The sequence below is a fragment of the Monopterus albus genome, unplaced genomic scaffold, assembly GCF_001952655.1.
Source record: "Monopterus albus unplaced genomic scaffold, M_albus_1.0 scaffold4.1, whole genome shotgun sequence".
In the NCBI taxonomy this organism is placed as follows: domain Eukaryota; kingdom Metazoa; phylum Chordata; class Actinopteri; order Synbranchiformes; family Synbranchidae; genus Monopterus; species Monopterus albus.
In genome coordinates, this window is record NW_018127884.1 from 2,342,451 (window position 1) to 2,360,581 (window position 18,131).

The 18,131-nt window shown below is 41.1% G+C and overlaps 3 protein-coding genes across 7 annotated transcripts in view; 1 reads left to right on the forward strand and 2 right to left on the reverse strand.

Moving 5' to 3' along the window:
* Positions 1-2,001: 2,001 nt before the first annotated feature.
* LOC109963425 (protein-lysine methyltransferase METTL21E-like) lies at positions 2,002-4,307 on the reverse strand. Its single transcript, XM_020605939.1, has 5 exons — positions 3,992-4,307; positions 3,105-3,262; positions 2,897-3,014; positions 2,689-2,786; positions 2,002-2,403 (listed from the first exon to the last, which is right to left on the reverse strand). Exons 1-5 carry the CDS (start codon positions 4,068-4,070, stop codon positions 2,077-2,079), a joined length of 780 nt encoding a protein of 259 aa, XP_020461595.1. The 5' UTR covers positions 4,071-4,307; the 3' UTR covers positions 2,002-2,076.
* A 453-nt stretch (positions 4,308-4,760) lies between these two features.
* ercc5 (excision repair cross-complementation group 5) lies at positions 4,761-14,631 on the reverse strand. 3 transcript variants are annotated; one of them, XM_020605898.1, is made up of 16 exons: positions 14,614-14,631; positions 13,597-13,718; positions 12,887-13,062; positions 12,620-12,735; positions 12,176-12,277; positions 11,903-11,963; positions 11,362-11,505; positions 11,072-11,282; positions 9,571-10,527; positions 9,194-9,471; positions 8,674-8,793; positions 7,929-8,142; positions 7,379-7,523; positions 6,646-6,846; positions 6,483-6,567; positions 4,761-5,399 (listed from the first exon to the last, which is right to left on the reverse strand). In XM_020605898.1, exons 2-16 carry the CDS (start codon positions 13,682-13,684, stop codon positions 4,857-4,859), a joined length of 3,441 nt encoding a protein of 1,146 aa, XP_020461554.1. In that variant the 5' UTR covers positions 13,685-13,718; positions 14,614-14,631; the 3' UTR covers positions 4,761-4,856. The 3 variants fall into 3 exon arrangements, with proteins under 3 accessions (XP_020461554.1, XP_020461548.1, XP_020461538.1); XM_020605892.1 differs by lacking the exon at positions 14,614-14,631 and adding an exon at positions 14,238-14,318; XM_020605882.1 differs by lacking the exon at positions 14,614-14,631 and having other exon boundaries at positions 13,597-13,860.
* The window catches only part of blzf1 (basic leucine zipper nuclear factor 1), a 6,567-nt gene continuing 2,363 nt past the window's right edge, over positions 13,928-18,131 (forward strand). Inside the window, exons 1-5 of one of the 3 annotated variants that reach the window (XM_020605927.1) lie at positions 13,928-14,016; positions 14,638-14,720; positions 15,986-16,446; positions 16,710-16,909; positions 17,183-17,311. In XM_020605927.1, coding sequence (XP_020461583.1) covers positions 14,702-14,720; positions 15,986-16,446; positions 16,710-16,909; positions 17,183-17,311 — 809 coding nt within the window. In that variant the 5' untranslated portion in view covers positions 13,928-14,016; positions 14,638-14,701. Of the gene's footprint in view, positions 14,050-14,240; positions 14,333-14,637; positions 14,721-15,985; positions 16,447-16,709; positions 16,910-17,182; positions 17,312-18,131 lie in introns of those variants that run through there. The other 2 variants (XM_020605919.1, XM_020605914.1) reach the window with 2 other exon arrangements.

Consider the following 18,131-nt stretch of genomic DNA (forward strand, 5'->3'; position numbering starts at 1 on the left):
CTCACATACAATCACTCCTACGGGCAATTTAGAGACACCAATCAACCTATGCCGCATGTCTTTGGACTGTGGGAGGATTTTCTATTTATGTACTTCCACTAGACGACATTATTAGCAAACAAAGCATTGATTATTATTTATTATAGTTTTTGGCAATGACTTTTCTGTCTTCCAAATAAGGAGCACTTATAGAGCCAGGTTCTTTCTTTGTCATTCTGATCATCAAATGTTCATACTGTACATGGCTTTGTATATCAAGAGGTTTGAATTTCTGCAATTTACTGTATTCATGGGTAAGCCAAAAATCACTGCCGGGTCTTTGGTTAGTACGAAATGCTGCTTCTGCTCCTGAGGGTGTTTTGCTGATGCAACATTACAGATTTTCTGCCCTGTTTTTGGTCTCTACCAGCTCCTGAGGGAATCATCTGGTTATTTAGGTGCTACAGTAAATGCTCCTTTATGTTCACCAGCTAATCTCTAACTGCCTGTCTGCTGTCAAAACAGTAAAACAGGATGGGCAGCTAATCAATGAGCTTAAACTCACAATAAAGCTCCATAAAGTTGAGCTGAAGTGCAGATTTGAGTGATAACTCTGCAGATTCATAAGTAAAAGTATTGACTTCAATTATATATCAGATAACTGTTAGGTTTGCCCGGCTGCACCTTCCTCTCTTCTCTCTTTCTCGCCCTAGTTAGCTCCCTCACACTGATTATTTTGATTAGACACACCTGCCCTGATTTTCCGACACTCTTCAGCTGTGCCTCCTTTTGTCTCACTCCTTATTTATACTCAGCTTACCCATTACTCCCCTGCTAGTTCTTTTTCTGTCGTCAGCTCTCCCTTAGAGTAGTGTTTTTTTTGCTTATTTCTCATTGTTCTACGTATGTTGTATATTCCTAGCCTCTCTCTTCACCTTTTGGACTTCTCCTCTGGATCCTGGCACCCTCAGCTCCACCAGCCACCATCACAGGTCGATGCACAGTCTCCACATTAACTGACTCCTCTTGTTACCTCCTCAGTCTACCGGATCTCCAACCCGACCAGCCCAGGAGTGATTCCAACCCCTGCAGCCCGGCCCATCATCATCACTCCAATAACTCCGACCACTGCTGATCGACACCCGGTCATATTCATACCTTCATTTTGTATGTATATATATTTGCACTATTTTAGCACTGTTAAATAAAATCACTACTTGCACCGAAGCCAGCCGCCTGGGTCTGCTGATTTCACCGCTCGCTCACATTTGTGTCGAGTGATCCTAACAATAACAAAATCTTTGGGTAAATAGAAAATGGCAAAACTGAGGAAATTCTGGCCTAATGGTAGCACGAGAAGACGGGCTGTATGGTTACTTAAATCCAAAAGAATGTATCCTCTCTGCAGTGTCCATTTTAGGACATCTCACTCTTTGCTGGTCAGGCTCAGCTCTACTTTGTCAGACCTGGCTAAATGGTCACCATCCTTAAGTACTTGGATGCTTATCTGTGCTTTCTTCTGGCTGATATTGACATCAACAGGTTAACAGTTCAGTCATTCATAGTCCCAGGAGGATTCAGCTTAAGAGAACCATAAGTCATTGATGAAACTGGCATCTGATTGTATTATGAAGGCACATAGCAACAGGCCTCCTAAATAAAATCCAGAAGGTATTTGTAAACCCTTTGGAAAAATCCAGAGCCAGGTTTGCCCACATCATCTGACAAAAACAGCACTGACTTGGCTGTCAGTTTTGTTGTTTTGATCAAGTATGAGAGCATGCTGCAGATGGATGACCACCAGTTAAAAAAAAAATAAAATAACACAATGTGATCCTCCAGGGGTGGTTCTTGAATCACGGGACAGCTGATATTTTGAAATAAAGATATGTCAGACTAATAAAAGCTGCAATTTAGAAGAGACAGTAAGACATTTGTACATGAGACACAAGAATACTTTATGGATTTACACACTTGACATAACCTCTTAAGTAATACATTCAGAAAGACCATTTACAAATTTGACCCACTTCAGCAGTCGCAGGCACACTCACACAAACACCCACCCATTTAAGAGTGGTCTGTCTGTCTAACAGCTCAGGCAGCAGCCTGTCCTTGGCCCTTGCTCTTCTCGTCCTTCCTCCAGGCATGATACAGTTTGATACTTAGACTAGGTAGGTCATACAGCTCCTCTAGGTGAAAATGTTGCTGGAAACGATTCACAAAGCTGTTCTCTGGGTCCAGGCGGAAACGCATTGCCCAAAGGATCTGTGTGTTTTTCTGGCACAGATGGTCAAAGGTGTCCATTAGCTCATCCAGGTAAGGGTGGGCGTATACCACATCAGCTGCCAGGATGTAGTCAAAACAATGTGTGGCATGTGGGAAGCGTTGCTCCACCTCCTGACCCCAGGTGAGTTCAGTGACCTGGAAAGAGTTGATTTTAGGTTTATTTATATAGTAGTAAACCAGTATGTTGTTCCCCTAAATTTCAAATGGTTTTTAAAAGGAAAATTCTACTACTGAATACTCTTAGTGTTTTGGCCCCTCAACCTTTGATTGTTGGAATTATCATGAAACCGCATAAGAGATTCTACATTTGGTCACCAAGAAGAACATATTGCTGATGGTTGCTGTTTGAACAGTACTTTGGCTGGATTTTTTAATATATCTGGACATATTTCATGTCATAAACAAGTTTAAAAAACCTACCAGGGGGATGTATTTGCATCGTCCCTTGGTGTTGCGTGTAACGTTGTACTGGAGGTTCCCCAACACATCTGGTAGATCGGTGGCGGTCACCTTAGCACCTGGAGAGAAACAGTGCAGCCGACTGTTAAAGTGAATACAAACAAACAACAATAGCTTGCAACAAGCTCAAACTGCCAAAGCTGATAACTGGATTGGTTTGTTTCCATACCTAAAAGGCTGGATACAATAGTGACTAGCCCAGTTCCTGCACCAAGTTCAATCACGTTTTTGTCTGTCAGGTTGTATTTGTCTTTGTTGGTCTCTAGGAAATGACACAACACCATAGCCTGTTGGAGGATACAAGGTTATAATTGACTGGCAGGGCTCAACTCTTTGTGAATATACTGTAAAGTACTCATGCATATGACTGTGAGTACCGATGGCCAGAGTACAGCGCCATAAAGGTCTGTGGACTCTCTGATACGGATCTCCAGGTCAGAAAAGATGTATCCCTCCCATGTTTCTGGGCCAATGACAGAGGCATGGAAACGTCGAGCCATTATTGCTGTTGTTAGCTCTGCGTCCACAGCAGCACCTTTTAGATCCACAGGAGAGAGGTACAGTACAATTAAATCAATTTAAGTTTATACAAGGCTTTTCTAAATGTAGTTTGTGTGATAGGCTGCTGTGGAAAATGTAAAACCAAGAACACACACAAGACAGATAAATATATATATTTTTTTTAATTTAATGAATTAACTCCAACCTAAAACCAAGCAGATGAGTAGACCTTTTTTTCCTTTCATATCACATTACAGTAACGTTTGATTCTCTATAAATGAATCACATGTGGGATCATAAGGCTTCACTGATCCTGTTGCATTGTTTGTGCCATACCAGCGTGTTGGACAGGTATGTGAGTGAGCTAATGTCTATTCACACATCTGACATACAACTTAAGTTATGTAACACTGGTTTGGTGAAAAGGTCAGGGGAACCCAGGGAGTGACAACAGAAAGGTTGAGTGAGGTCGGAAAACACTCAATTCACAGCTTTTGTGTGTATAAATATTGCTCTGAAAGTTGTCATCAACATGCAATCCTTTGCAGGATTAAATATTGCAACACAACCATGTGTCTTGCAAGCCCTGACATTAGATTTATACTCTGTTGGTTTATGGGATTGAACTTTAACAATGCATGCATAAACCGGAGTAACCTTGTTTCAGAAAACTTAAAATGCTGCCACACTGCTAGCACCATCCAATGCCTATGAAACAACAAAGAAACATTGTTTCATGTTGTTCATTACTGCAAATTCTCACCTTCTTGTTTGGTCTTTGAGTTCTCCATGGCTTTGGACTGTGGAGTCTCTATGCGTGATGGGGTGAAGAAGGAGGGCATGTACACCCAAAACAAAATGCCGCCAATTCCGCTCTTTGTTTGTGGGCCAGATGATGTCTTTTTGGATTTAGGTCAGTCTTTATCCAGATCTTCAGCAGCCTGTTAGCACATCTCCTTCTATAGTTTTAAGTTACACACAAATACAACAGTGCTTTCCAACTACTTGTCCAACATTTCCAGCTCTCTCCGATGCAGTAAAACTGACTGACAGCGACAGCTGTTGTGCCAGGCTGCTGAGCTGGAGGTGAAGAGGGAAGAGGAGGAGCAATACGTTTTCTAATCAGACCGATAGAAAGAAAAAAATATCCAATTTAACTAACAAGTTCAAACAGAATTTAATGCAGAAATATTAGATTTTTTTCATATGAGCAAAAGTGAATGTGTGTGTATCAGTGTATGCAGAAGTAGAAGGTGGCTGAAATAAGGCCTGAAAGAAATGTGAAAGGGTTACACCTATCTCTGCCTCACATCACCTAAACAAGTCTGAGCCAAACTGACATCTACTGTGGAAAATTTCAAAAAATGTACTTCAAATATTTAATGCATAATATTGTGATTTACTGACAGATTTACCTCTAAACAAGTAAGATATCTTCAGTAACAACAACAGTTTACAAAGTACATATTTAATAACAGAAAAAAAAGCTAAATTCACCACTGTTAATTAGTTCATGATGCAATTACACATTCACAATTCCCATATAAATATCAAATACAGTATCCCAATATTAACATTATAGTTGCTAAGACAATTTATGTTAGGTTCAAAGTTCAGTTAATTTCCCCTCACAACTTCTTGCCCCTTCCCTGTCCTGATGTGCTTCTTCTCCCTCTTGTGCTTTTCACTCTGTGGCCTCGTCGGCTGCTTTCAAACACAGATCGGGCTGTAACCATGGCAACCTCACCGCCACCATCACTGTCCTCACCAGAGCTGCTGCTGTTGCTCTTAGTGACCCTCAGAGGTACAGTCTTGGTAGACTGAGTATCAGCCTTTACTGAGTGGAACTCTTGGCTGGTGCTGCTCGCATCCTTGAGAGATAGTGTAACAGGACATTCAACAATTACCTCTGAAGCCAGAAATCCTCCTCCCACCATAGACCTCTCCTCTTCTTTCTCTGCTCCTCCTTTCTTTGGCTTCTTGCTTGCTGTTTTTCCTTTCTTAGATTTGGATGGGGAATGCATTTCCACCTCACTGTCCTCCTCTTTCTCCTCTCCTCCCTCTCTCTCCTTCCTCTTGAGGCAGGTGACTGCTCGGCGGAGTCGCTGGCTGCGAAGCATCTTCTTTTCCTGTTGCTCCATGCGGAAGAACGAGTCGATCCGAAGCTGAGTCTGAGACAAAACGGGGAGAGTTAATGTATAGCATTAAGAGATGTAAGACTACAAATTGGTTTGAATGTTTTCAGTAAAACTGGAGATATTTAAGAGACAGAAATGCTAAATGTACTAACTAGACAGACTGAAAATGTGACTGTGTTGCAGCCATTTAAACACATATACTGTTAAACCATTACATTTAGCAACAAAAATGTAAATCACCCAATCCATTACTAACTGATCAGGCATAACATTATGACCACCTGTACATATGTATGCACTTCAATGCAACACTTCTGCTTTAACATTTGTGTTTATGAAGCTCAAGATGTTTGAGTTTTTGGTGAGATTGTCATAAATGTATAAATTCAATTATATGTTCATTATTGAGGTCATAGTTAAAGGTGGTATTGTAGTGGACTACATTATATTCAGAGGTGTTCCTAATATTCTGCCCCTCTCATGTATGTCAATGGGCAGGACAACAATATACAGACACCTCTGGCTACTTGGCTCTTTATTTTCCTCCTTAACACAAATACATGGGTATACAGTACTATGTGAAATGTTTTAGGCACTTCAGATGTTTATATTCTTATTCATTAAACAGTACCATCTGGGAACTGTCTGACCAGCTCCCAGATTCATTCTGCAGCATGACAATGTCCCCAAACATACAGATAGTTTTTTATGACTATCTTTAGCAGCAAGAAGAACATGGAATCTTATAAAAGTTGGTGTAGCAGAACCCCGATCTCAATATCAGCGAGTCAGTCTGGGATTACATAAAGCGACAGAAGACACTGATCAGTTCCCCATGATGCTTAGACACCGAAATATCAACTGATTTTGATTTTTTTGTTTACTGCACGTTGATTGAAGTTCAATGACAAATAAAAACCATCAGTGGAACTATTGAGGCATTCTCACTTTACTTTTAGTGCCTAAAACCTTTGCAGAGTGCAAGGATGTATACACAGTATATTTTCTTTTTTTTTTTTTGTTTAATTATTTGAGTTAATTGGATGAGCTTTTTCAAATACCCCTGGCAAGTGCAAAAGTATCCTTTGGGTACAGGTATCCTGGGTTGGGAGTTACCTGCTGGGTGCTGAGCTGTTTAATGACAGGCCGAAGAGTCTCCTCTGTCTTCTGGCTGCTCCAGCCGAAATGACTCAGACAGAAAGTAAAGGATCAGTTAAGGAAACGTCATACACTCATGAACACACAAACACATGTCCTGTAATACAAAGAGAGAGGATATTCTTTAATCATGTCAAGTTGAGGGTGTCCCCAGCTGAATGAGCTGTCTGACTGGTCCACAGCTGGTTCCAAGTAAGCCTGAACCACCGCAGGGTTGGGGAACCCAGGCTGCAGTCGGAGGTCCCTCAGTTTCTTCTTAACCTTTGTGTCCCGAGGATCAGCCACCAGGTGCTTTTTCTCCTGAGCCTCTGACCACCATTTACTAGAGGGAAAAAGCAATAACCAGACATACAACAATAACTTAATAGTAAGAAACTGAAACCTATCATCACTAAAAAGTGCAATCTTTTGGTAAAACTAGTTATTGTAGTATTAAAACCACATTTTAAGATGTGCACTGTATGTTTTTAAACAATAAGATAATTATCATACCATTGTATTAATAATGATTTTAGCCAAAACAGTTACATTTAGACACTGACACATGCCTAAGTTATATACTGAGTTGACATTTATTCATTTCAATTAAACATAGGCAGATATAAAACCCTGGAAATGGAAACTAGCTTTAACACATTTTCCCTGTGTTTGTCAAAACAGAGAGAGAGACTGCAGGGGTTCAGTGTGAAAGACTTCAAAGTTTTGAAAATGAGTCAAATAAAGAAAGATGGAAGCAACTGTAAGCTGAAAGATGAAAGCTACCAACTGGTTGCCCACCCATTCCATAAAAAATATATAGCTTTACTAACACTAACTTTTGAATCACCTGGACAAAGGAACCCAAACAAACACACCTGAATTGTTTAAGGGGCTCCAGCCCTGGTCCTGGGAATTCATTCAGTATCTCCATGCCAGTCACACATCCAACCCCTGGCACGCCCTCTGTGTAGTCACTTCCGAGCAGGTAAGCGAGATTTATCAGTTTAGCTCTGTCAAGACCTGAGGCAGAGAGAGAGAGACAGAGGAGACAGGACAGAAGGTGAAAAGTAAATAAAGGGGTGAAAGAGAGGAGGAGAGTGGTAATAGCCCATCAGTCACCAGCCAAACAAACACCTATCTTTGGTAAGGGCAGTATGAGCTTATCAAAGTCTTGCTGTTGCGTGTTATCACACCACTATTTCAACACCTTCTTCTCAGAAAGAAAACATCACCTTAAGTTGCAACGATATGAACATGAGGAAAAAGTGAATAAGTATGTAGCACTACAGCAGCAAACCTTAGACATTTTTCATTTCATGGATCTTCAAACCTATTAGGTGACTGCATAATGAATAAGACACGAAAAACTGATTGTATTTGAATACCTGAAAAAACAAGCGCACACAGATAACATCAGCTGCTCACCCAGTTGGTTCTGCAGGTCACTGTAGTCGTAGTGTTCAACATATTTGTTCTGGCTGAAGAAATTTTTGTATACATGTCGCCCTCCAAACAGCCACACGTCCGAGTCGTCTGTGATGGTCCCGTGAGTCTGGTCAGCACGGTCGAGTGCTGCACACTGGGCCTCAGCCTCCATCGGAGCCACTAGGAACGGCACACCGAAGAGCTGCAGCAGCTCCTGGAGACAGGAAACAGTCATTAAACCCCATTATATCCGTGGTAACAGCCATTATGGATTACACTCATGTTTCTGTAGTCACAACTGAGAAATTCCTTCACTATTAGCAGCTCATTATCAAAACACCCTGAATAACTGCTTGGGATTAATAAACCCCATGGAGGTTTTATATTAATGGTGATTTTATGAAGGAGAAAATGCTGACAGCTGTGTGAGTGAGTTGGCAGACACATGCTAACACAGACATACGCACACAGACTCTCAGCAAAGATATTGTGAAGTAATACTGAAGCATGTCATGGCTCTGGGAATGTTTGGCGGAGGCACCGCAAAGAAAATGATCCTCCAGTCGGTCTTCCACCTGCTCTGGGTTGTCATATCATATCACAGTGACAGGGTGTGGTGTTTATGTATGTACATGTTGATTTTATTATTACATGTATACGTCTTTGTGACAGATCCTCATAAGTCAACTATTTTCTTAAGGATATCTGTACGCATGTGTTTTTAAATTATATGTTTGATTCACACCTGGCTCTCCAGGCACATCTGTCCAGTGACTGTGTTTGCCATTCTCTCTTGCTGCTGTTTCTGCTCCCTGAGGTTGTTCTGCTCCAGCTGCAGAGAGCTCTCCATAGCCTCCAGCTCATCCTGCAGCACAACATGCAAACAGCCACAGCATCGCATACATTAAACTGTCATTCAGAAACATCTGCAAGCTGCAGCTCTGTGAGATTGTATGTTTACGGTAATTTGGAGGTTTGTCCACTAGAAAGCACTGACATGTTTATTTTTCACCTACAATATAGGGTATCCATCTTGGTAAGCATTACAGAAAGTGTATTCTGTGTTGTCCAATTAACAATCTAGGCCCCCCTATAATGTCAGTTTATTATTACATAAGACAAGGAAAAGTAGAGAATTCTCACATTTGAGGAGCTAAAGCTACAGTATATCAACTTTGCTAGGAAAATGTAATGAATGAACAGTTAGTTAATTTTCTATCACTTAGCTAACTGCTTAATTGAGTAATAGTACTTTAAATACTAACCACTTCCAGGTCTTCCCATTCATTGAATGCTGGAACTGAACTGGATTGTGTTCCCTCCGTCAGCTCTTTCTCTTCAGTCAGCCCTGTTTTGTCCTCTTCTTCCTCTAATTTCCGAGCAGCAGCAGCTGGTGCCTCAGTCCAACTTTCCTCTGGTTTTTCCTTCTTCTTGGTCACATCGTCCTGGACTTCAGTGGGAGATCCTTTCTCTTTAATTATTACAAGTGCATCACTGGCACCCTCCTGTTTAAATTCATCTTCTGAGACCTCAATGAAGCTCTCTGAGAAAGAGAAAAAAAAAACATACAAGTACTGGTTTTAAGCTGCAGCTTTAAGAAAACTATGGATGAGTATAATCTTAAATTGGCTGATTGCTATACCTTCTGACTCGCTTTCCCCACTGTCTTCTGACTTCACACCATCTCCTTTTCTTTGCTCTAGGGCTCTGATGGGCTCATTACTCCTCTGCTCTGGTAGTAAATGATGAGTTTTGGTCTTTCTCTCCGGACTGAGAGGTTTCCCACACAGCTGTGTGTTTTGACTGGAAGCAGTGGCACCCTGTGTTTGGATCAGCTCTCTGTTCTTTGTGCTCAGCCTGTGCTCTGATTCTTTTTTCTCCAGCTCTTCTTGTTTCTCTGCCTGTCCTCTACTTCCTGTCCTTATATCCTCTCTCAGCTTACCTTTTTCTGTCCCCCCCTTTGAATCCGTCTCTCTCTCATGAGGTTGTTGCAGTGCTGCAAAGCGAAATGCTTTATTTCTCTGACCAACCACTTCCTCCATCTCATCTTCAGAACTACTAACAAATAGATAATCTTTCACATGTAATGTTTGGTCTATTGGATTCTCCCTAATGTCTAATTTTTCATTAGGTAAAGAGTTCATATCAGATTCTGTCTCTTCCTCTGAGCTGCTGATGACCACTTGTGGCGCAGAATGATGAATATGTGCAGGCAGTTTGGTGGCTGAGCTACTGATTAGAGTCCTGTGTTCAGCTGCAGTGTCTTCTTCCTCAGCCAGGACTTGTTGGATTGCCAGCAGGGTTTGTGGGGACACACTTCCATCCTTCTTATCCTGGTCATGCATCTCCTCATCTGAGCTGTTGTTCAACGCAGACTGGATTGCCTTGAGTGTACGAGGTGAGGGTGGTGATGTGTCTCCCTCGGACTGTTTTGATACAGAGGATATGGAGTTTTTGGAGGAGGTACCCTTCTTGTCCTCCTCTTCCTCACAAACAGGACGCCACAGGGGCTTGGGTCTGTCTGCTGCTCCTCTTTTGCAGCCTGACCAGGGTGCAGCTGCATGTTGGCTCTCAGGGGCGGTCTCATTCTTTGCGGAGCCTGTGTATGAAAAGTGGATCGGTGTTTTAAATATGGCAACAAAATCAAAAGTAATTTTTTCTACAATGAGACCTCATTAAAGAACCGATGAAGAAAACCTCAGGTTCCAAAAAGAAAAAATGCTCAGACGGTCACTGTTGTCTTCTTAAATATACTGCATTTATTCTGGCCAGAGGTTTGCCTCCTTTTTGATCCTGAGATCAACACAAACTAATCTACCCGACAAAGTCCCATGAGTTCTGACTTGCCCAGCCTAATAGTGACCATGGACATAGAAACATTAACAAATGCTCTTGTACACTGTCAGAGGTCACAGGTGCACTAAGGCCAAACATTCCACTCAGGGAAGGACTAGGAATGGTTAAAGGACCCATATGTCTATGCTCCACTGTGTAGCACAGATGGCACCTCTACACAGCTGAATAAGGGAAAATCCCTAACTGCACCTTACACTGACTAAAACACAAAAACTGACAAATTTCCTGCAAAATGATTAAAAACCATTTTGGTCCTTTGATTAAACATATCATTGTATGTACCTCACCTTTAATAAGGATATAGTGGGAATGGTCTTCTGAAACCAGTCGTTGTGACTCTACGCTGTGATTCTGCTGGTCCCCGTCGGGTTGGCAGAGGTGTGGGGCGCTGCCAGCACTCCGCTGGTTCATCTCCTTCTCCACACCTTCCAGACGCTGGTTCAGTCGGTTCCTCTGCAGTAGGCCGGCCAGCTGGTACTGGGAAAAGTCTCCCGATTGCTAAGAGGAAGTAAAGAGGAGTTCGTATTGAGAGGAGGAGATGGGTGAGTGTGTGAGAGCAAATGAGAGTGAACTATACCTCTGGTGGTTTGTGGTACATTGTCCGGCGTCTTTTAGAAAACTCTTTCATTTCTTTGAGTATCTCATGTTTCATTTCAGGAGGCAGGCTGGCAAACTCCTCTGAATTGATGTCAACTGTGTTTGGGTCTTCATACGATTCCCCCTGAGACACGGTGAGAAATCTGGCTTCAGATTTCAATGATCAAACAGGGCATTCACACAAAAAAAGGCTGAGCGATAAAGCTAACCAATGTAGGAACACAATAATATTATGATCATTTTTGGACAAGAGTTTAAAACGTTTCAGAAGACATCATATAGTTTTTTTGATGCCCAAACAGTTTAATAAGTTTAGAAGAAAAATGTATACATTTGTTGTAATACAGTCCAGACTAAAACAACAGCAGCCAAGTGCTATTAAAATATTATTAAATACCAGATATCTATTTTCTTACCTTTGATATTATATTGATACATTATATCTTTAATGTAGCTTATACACAAACTAGTTGAAACTATATTATTTGGTGGTGGTGCTATAAAATTTGATTGTCTTTTACCTGGTATGTGTAAAAACTGTCAACCATGTCCTCCCACTCTTTCTCTTCCTCCTCCTCTGAACTGCAAGAAGAACAAAATACATTAAAATGATGATAACACCTATGGGTGTCGTTTTAAAATGTTTAGCCTTATGAATACAAAACTGTTTATTCTCACAGAGTTTTCCAGCCTCCATCGTGTTGATCAAAGGGTGGTTGTAAAGCTCTAATTTGAACTACAGATATTTTGACCATCTTATGCACCATTTTATCCACAATTCCTAGGCCTCGAACCTGCTTTTGTCATTCTCCTCTGCCACTGGTAGGGCCGGAAGAACATACATGTCATCCACCTCATCTCTCCTCACACTAGAGAGGCTGGGTAGAGGATCCTTACTATGGTGGGGAAGAAACAAAGTATACTTCAGACACAATTGCTGAGATTACGATGACTCTATTAAGAGAAAAGACAGTTTATGGTGTTGTGTTAAATGAAAGTGGAGAGGAAAACTGAGGCAAAACACTCAAGGTTCAAACTTTATTGCATTCTCACAGAGCAACAGGTAACAACAGGACTCTTTACATTGTTGATATATAATAAGGGGAATATGAAGAATACAAATATATTACAACTTAAAAATAAAAGACTAATTACTGCTGAGACATTGTGGTTCCAGAGATAGGAGCATGTGTTGCACTTTGTTATCCCTCCACCTGTACACTTCTCCTGTGCCTTACCTGCTGTCTCCAAGTGCAGCTTTGATAGCTTGTCTCTTCAGAAATGTCTTTAGGAGTTTCTCATTGGTCTGTCTGGACTCCCGGCTGAACTCCTCCTTCCTCTGCCTCCTCAAAGCCTGCAGAGCCACAGCCAAAGCCACATTAAGTAAAAGAAAAAGTGGGAATCACAACCATTTGGCAAGAATATCATACACCTGTTAGTCTTGCTTGGAAAACATTTACACACAATGGTTATGTGGTAATCCAGCAACCACTGGGCCTACCTACCAGAGTCTGCTTCTTCAGCAGTGGTGCATCCCCATCAAACACAAAGACTGGCCTGATGCGGAAGAAAAGCAGCTTACAGATGCGGTGGAAGAGAGTGAGGAGATGGGCGTTCTGGACACTGTTACCTTCACGGTCCCTCACCCCTTTCACCGCTTGGTTCAGCCATATACTAATGTCTGTTGGTGTCTGGTTAAAGTTAATGCTGTGGTTTATCCGAAGACAGTTAAATCAAGACATCTACCAGAGAGACCAAGCACCATGATAAAGATATTATGAATATGAGTATCTGACAGACATTCACTCCAGATCCAGTGGTGTTTTATTACTCGGAGACCAACAATGAATTACTGATTAAATAATACAAATAATGTTCATGCTAAGTTTCTCATGTTTCTTATGATGAAATAAATACTAAATAAGTCTAATGTAGAAAACCTATTCTGACTGTGAATATGAAATGTAATTTATTTTACATGTACATTTTAATTGTGGCGTTTTTTTCAACAGTTTACATTTAATGACCCAGTGACACCAAATCACCCCAAATGAAAACCAAATCTACGCCGATCAAGTATGTTAGGACATAATGTTACCTCTTAATACCCGATTGCAATGTTTCTTGTTTTATAAATCTGTTTTGATGAAAAGTTATGATTTTTACAATACTTGTAAACAATAAAAACACAGATTTCGCCACCAAGTTAGGATACCAACAGCAAGAATCTTTCCCTCTAGTGTCTCGGGGTTAATGGGTTTCCCTGTGCTCTCCAGCAGCCTCCACAGTCCGTGCACTCCCATGGTAAAATGTACACGCAAAACTCACACGAAAAATCTTGAAAATCAAAAACGGAACCACAAAACAGTAAGTTAACTAACCACTTGGGTCACAAGCAAAAAATGTAAAATAGCAACACTTCTCAACATTTGTTGTAACGATATAATTGTCCGGAGAGCAAATTTTGACTACGCATGAAGGTTCCGCGTTATGTGGCAGTTACACCACCAGCTTTGGGCAGCATCCATTTTCTGATCTCTAATCAGTTTCAACATTTACCTACTGTGTGAGAATGTCAATAGAGTAAGACAGCAACCGATCGGGGTTCAGTTTTTGTGGCATGGCCGGACAGACTGTGGGTATTATCTTCCTCGTTCAGAACTGTCAGGTTGTCTTTATACTTTTGTATTGCGTCAACGGAATTGATATGTTGTTATTGATTTTATGATTACAAATTTGAATCATGACTTAACATTAGGGCTGTGAAAAGTGAACACATTTTCCTTTGCAAAATAGGAGAGGTTTTTAAATAGGAAGTTTGGCCTGAATGGCCTAACATAGGGCAAAATCGCTTACCACTCTTCTTGACTCTATCCGCCGGTGACCAAAGAAAAGAAAACGGATTGCCGTTTACATTAGTCGAGGGTGTTGGAGCCATTGTTATCCAGCCAGTATGTAATGTAACAATTTGCCTGAGTCTCAAAAATTGTTAGCATTTCCTTGTGTTGCTAAGAACTATGCTGTTAGCGTTAACGTAATTTTAACTTGTGCTATTAAACTTCTCATTAACTACTCATTTGTTTCAGCTAACGTTAGCTAGTTAGCTACTAGCTAGCCACGGTTGTCGTGTAACGTTATCAGTACCTTGCTATAAACTGAGCTATATGACTGAGTCGCGGCCTAGGTTCACTATCTCACACACTCGATACTAGAAATGTTAACAACAAACTACCTTCCCCGTTGTTGATTGTCATAGGACGAAGAGTCACAGGGGTTTCATCTAAACTACAGACCTCATTTCAGCTAATACCACCTCAATCATGACTGCTGCTGTGAGAGGTATGTATTGTTTTCAGTACATCTCCAATAGTTTAATTTCATTTCAGATATATTTTCTATCTGTTACAACAAAGTGGTGAGCAGTTGTGATAAAACAGGTGAGAACACTGGTTTATATCAGTAGTTCAATAATCCATGCATGTTCATTAACTTTCTTGATTACATGCAGTTTGACACATGTAAAGATTAATAAGCAGGGAACTGATTTCTTTTTATCCAGCTTGTGTTTGTAGACTGAGAATAGTCTATTTAGACTGATCAAGAGCTGTGATGATTAGTTGATTAACAAAACGTTATTGAGCAGTTGTTTTGATAATTGTTTGTCATCTGTCAAGCAAAAATGATAAATACATGTTTGATCCACCTTCTTAAATGTAAAACTTTGTGGCTTTTCTTTGGTTTAGGACAGTAAACTAAAGATCTTTGGGGATTTGGACAGTATTTGGTCAAAAAAGCTTTTTATATTGTACCTTGGGACCTAGGAAATTGGGAAGAATCAGGAAAATAATCTGCAGATTCATCAATAATAAAAACAATAATTTGTTCCAGGCTTTGACTCATTCAGATTGTGTTTCTTTACACTAACAAAATTATACCTTGAACATAAGCAATCTTTAAGGGATCATTTGATTTTCTTGTCTCTTTTTTTTTTGGCTGCTGCCAAACATAAAAACAGTAGCATCTACACTCATCCATACAACTGTGGTCAAGTATTAATTGAAATTGTGCGATACTTGTGCCCATCTAGTACCTGGGCTCTGGTCCCAACACCAAAAGCATGATTTTGTTCACACTGGCACCTTACTTTCCAGATTATAATCATGCTTTTTCTACAAACCCCTTTTGTCTAAGTGTTGTCTGGATGATAAAATACAGTGTGAAACTGGAAACTTAAAATCACTAACTATCCAATCAAAAAAGGATAAGCAGCATTAAAAATCTGGTCTGTTTTTGGTAATTGGTGCAGTACATTTTGGTGGGTACCAGTAAAGTATAGAGGTTCAATACCCAGCCCAACATGCTGCAACAACTTTTTGTTGTGTAATACAAAGTTGACTAGACACTCATTTGCTATGGTCAGAGATGCATCTGGATTAACACTACATTATACATGAGGCACGAATCCCCTTAAACATGTTCAACTGGAATCCGGTACAGCTTCAGCGTGTTATAGCATTAGCATTTAGAGCGGTCCGCTACTGATTGAATCGCTCAAGATGTGTTTAAGTGCACAGTCTAAACTTGGCTGTGTTTATTTCTTCCAGGTTCTGCCTATGTCCCTATCCGAGGTGCTGGTGATGGCATGGAAACTGAAAAACCACTAGCAACCCTGGAAGTAAACACAGATGCACTGCAACCAGGTCCATCTGCAGTTCCTCTCCTGAAAGAGGCTAGCTCCAAACACAGCCCAAAATCGACCCGTCCCGCTCCCCCTGCTACCCCCCAGCCTCTTGGGGTGCTTCACCTGGGCAAGTTGAGTCGAGAGACCTGCACAGAGGTGGAGGCTGTGAGAATTGTCATCCCGCGTGCTGCTATCAGCAGAAGCTCACGGACAGGACCTGCTGAAGGGAAAGGGGAGGCGGGGCAACAGGCTGAGGAGCAGGGCTCTCCCCCACGACCTCTGGTGGAGGACTGGAGAGGACAGCTGGAGAAGCTGCAGAACTCTGAACGCAGGCTGCTGCAGGACAAGGAAGGGCTTTCCAATCAGCTCCGGGTGCAGATAGAGGTACAGTGCAAATGAAGCAGATATACTACATTCTACACAGTCAGGTTTATTGCTGTTTCAAGTCTCAAAACATGTAGAAAGTATGGATAAGTAGAACAGTAAAGTGTAGTTAATACAGTGTAACTATCCTCCTTCTTATCAACAATGAAGCCACTGTATTTTTGTTTCTTTGAAGTGATCATGATTGAATATAAAAGAAACAGTTAATTTCCTCATGAGTGTCTTCAACTGTGAAAAGGAACTTTATTCATTCTGTGTGTCAGGTGAACCGTGAGCTAAAGAAACTGCTGGTGGCATCGATGGGCGACGACCTTCAGTACCACTTTGAGCGTCTGGCACGGGAAAAGAACCAGCTGATTCTGGAGAATGAGGCTCTAGGGCAGAATCTGGCACACACGGTAGAGCAGCTGGAGCGAATGAGTATCCAGTGTGACGTTTGGAGGAGCAAGTTCCTGGCCAGCCGGTATGAAATGGAAAAAGTAACTCTGTGACAAATAAAAATGGTTTGAAGAACAAGAAAAAGATGGAAAGGAATGGGACATCTTATTTCAGAGTATAAGCAGCTGTTGTCATCTCAGCTTCAGTTTTAAAAGAAGCTGTTTGTGTTCAAGCATCTGACAATGATTTTCAGTGTAGCTGGAAGAATATAAATAAAATACAGAAGAACATTCTTCTCTATTGATAAGTGAGAGATGACTTTTATATTATTATGCTCAAATCAATGCTGTCTCTTCAGAGTCATGGCAGAGGAGCTGACAAATGCCAGAGCAGCTCTGCAGAGACAGACCAGAGAGGCACAAGGAGCGATTCAGGACCTGCTGTTAGAGAGAGAAGAGTTCTCCAGGGACATGCTGCTCACTCACAGGTAGCATAACCGTTAATCCATAATTATTAAATTAGGTAATTTGTACAGATTCCTGAGGCTGATCCTAACAATCGGTGTAATAGTTGTATCTCCACTTATGGCATTTCTTTATGTTTTAAGAAATTAATTACTGTTCTCTTTGTGTCTACTAGTGCTTGGTACAGTAAAAAAATGTTAGCATTTCATGTTTTATTCTTGCTATGCATTATGCAAATGCTATTGTCACATTTTATTTTATGACGTGAGATAAAGTAGGTCTATCTGTTTCAGAATGATGAGACTGAGTAGACTCCATAATTTCTCATTGTGAGGGTGTGATCATTGTGTAAAAAGACTGTATTAATATATTCTGTATATATATATAATACCGTATTTTGCGCACCATAAGGCGCACCAGATTATAAGGCGCAGTCTCAATTACGGGGTCTATTTCTGTACTTAACCCATACATAAGGCGCATGCTAAAACGTAACGGAAGCAAAACAGTGAGTTTAGTTGAACTTTATTCTATTTAACAATACACACATTATTTTTTAATCAATCTTCTCCCACAAATCCATCAAAGTCCTCATCTTCTGTGTCAGAATTGAACAGCTGGGCAATTTCGCCTTCAAACATGCTGGGTTCAGTTGTCGGAGTCAGTCTCGTTGCCAGGTGGCTGTTCAGCAATGATGCCGGCTTTCGCGAAAGCTCGGACAACAGTTAAAGCAGATATCTTAGCCCAGGCATCCACAATCCATTCACATATGGTGGCGTAACTCGCCCGGCGCTACCTCCCAGTCTTAGTAAAGGTGTGTTCGCCGTCTGTCATCCATCGCTC

Coding starts and splice junctions, on each gene's coding strand:
- LOC109963425 (XM_020605939.1), bottom strand. CDS start 4,070: ATGCCCTCCTTCTTCACCCCATCACGCATAGAGACTCCACAGTCCAAA. Junction 3,015..3,104: donor GCGCTGTACTCTGGCCATCG/GTACTCACAGTC, acceptor ATCCTCCAACAG/GCTATGGTGTTGTGTCATTT. Junction 2,404..2,688: donor GATGCAAATACATCCCCCTG/GTAGGTTTTTTA, acceptor AACTCTTTCCAG/GTCACTGAACTCACCTGGGG.
- ercc5 (XM_020605898.1), bottom strand. CDS start 13,684: ATGGGAGTGCACGGACTGTGGAGGCTGCTGGAGAGCACAGGGAAACCC. Junction 13,063..13,596: donor GGGAAAGATTCTTGCTGTTG/GTATCCTAACTT, acceptor AGACACCAACAG/ACATTAGTATATGGCTGAAC. Junction 8,143..8,673: donor AGATGTGCCTGGAGAGCCAG/GTGTGAATCAAA, acceptor TCCTGTCTCCAG/GAGCTGCTGCAGCTCTTCGG.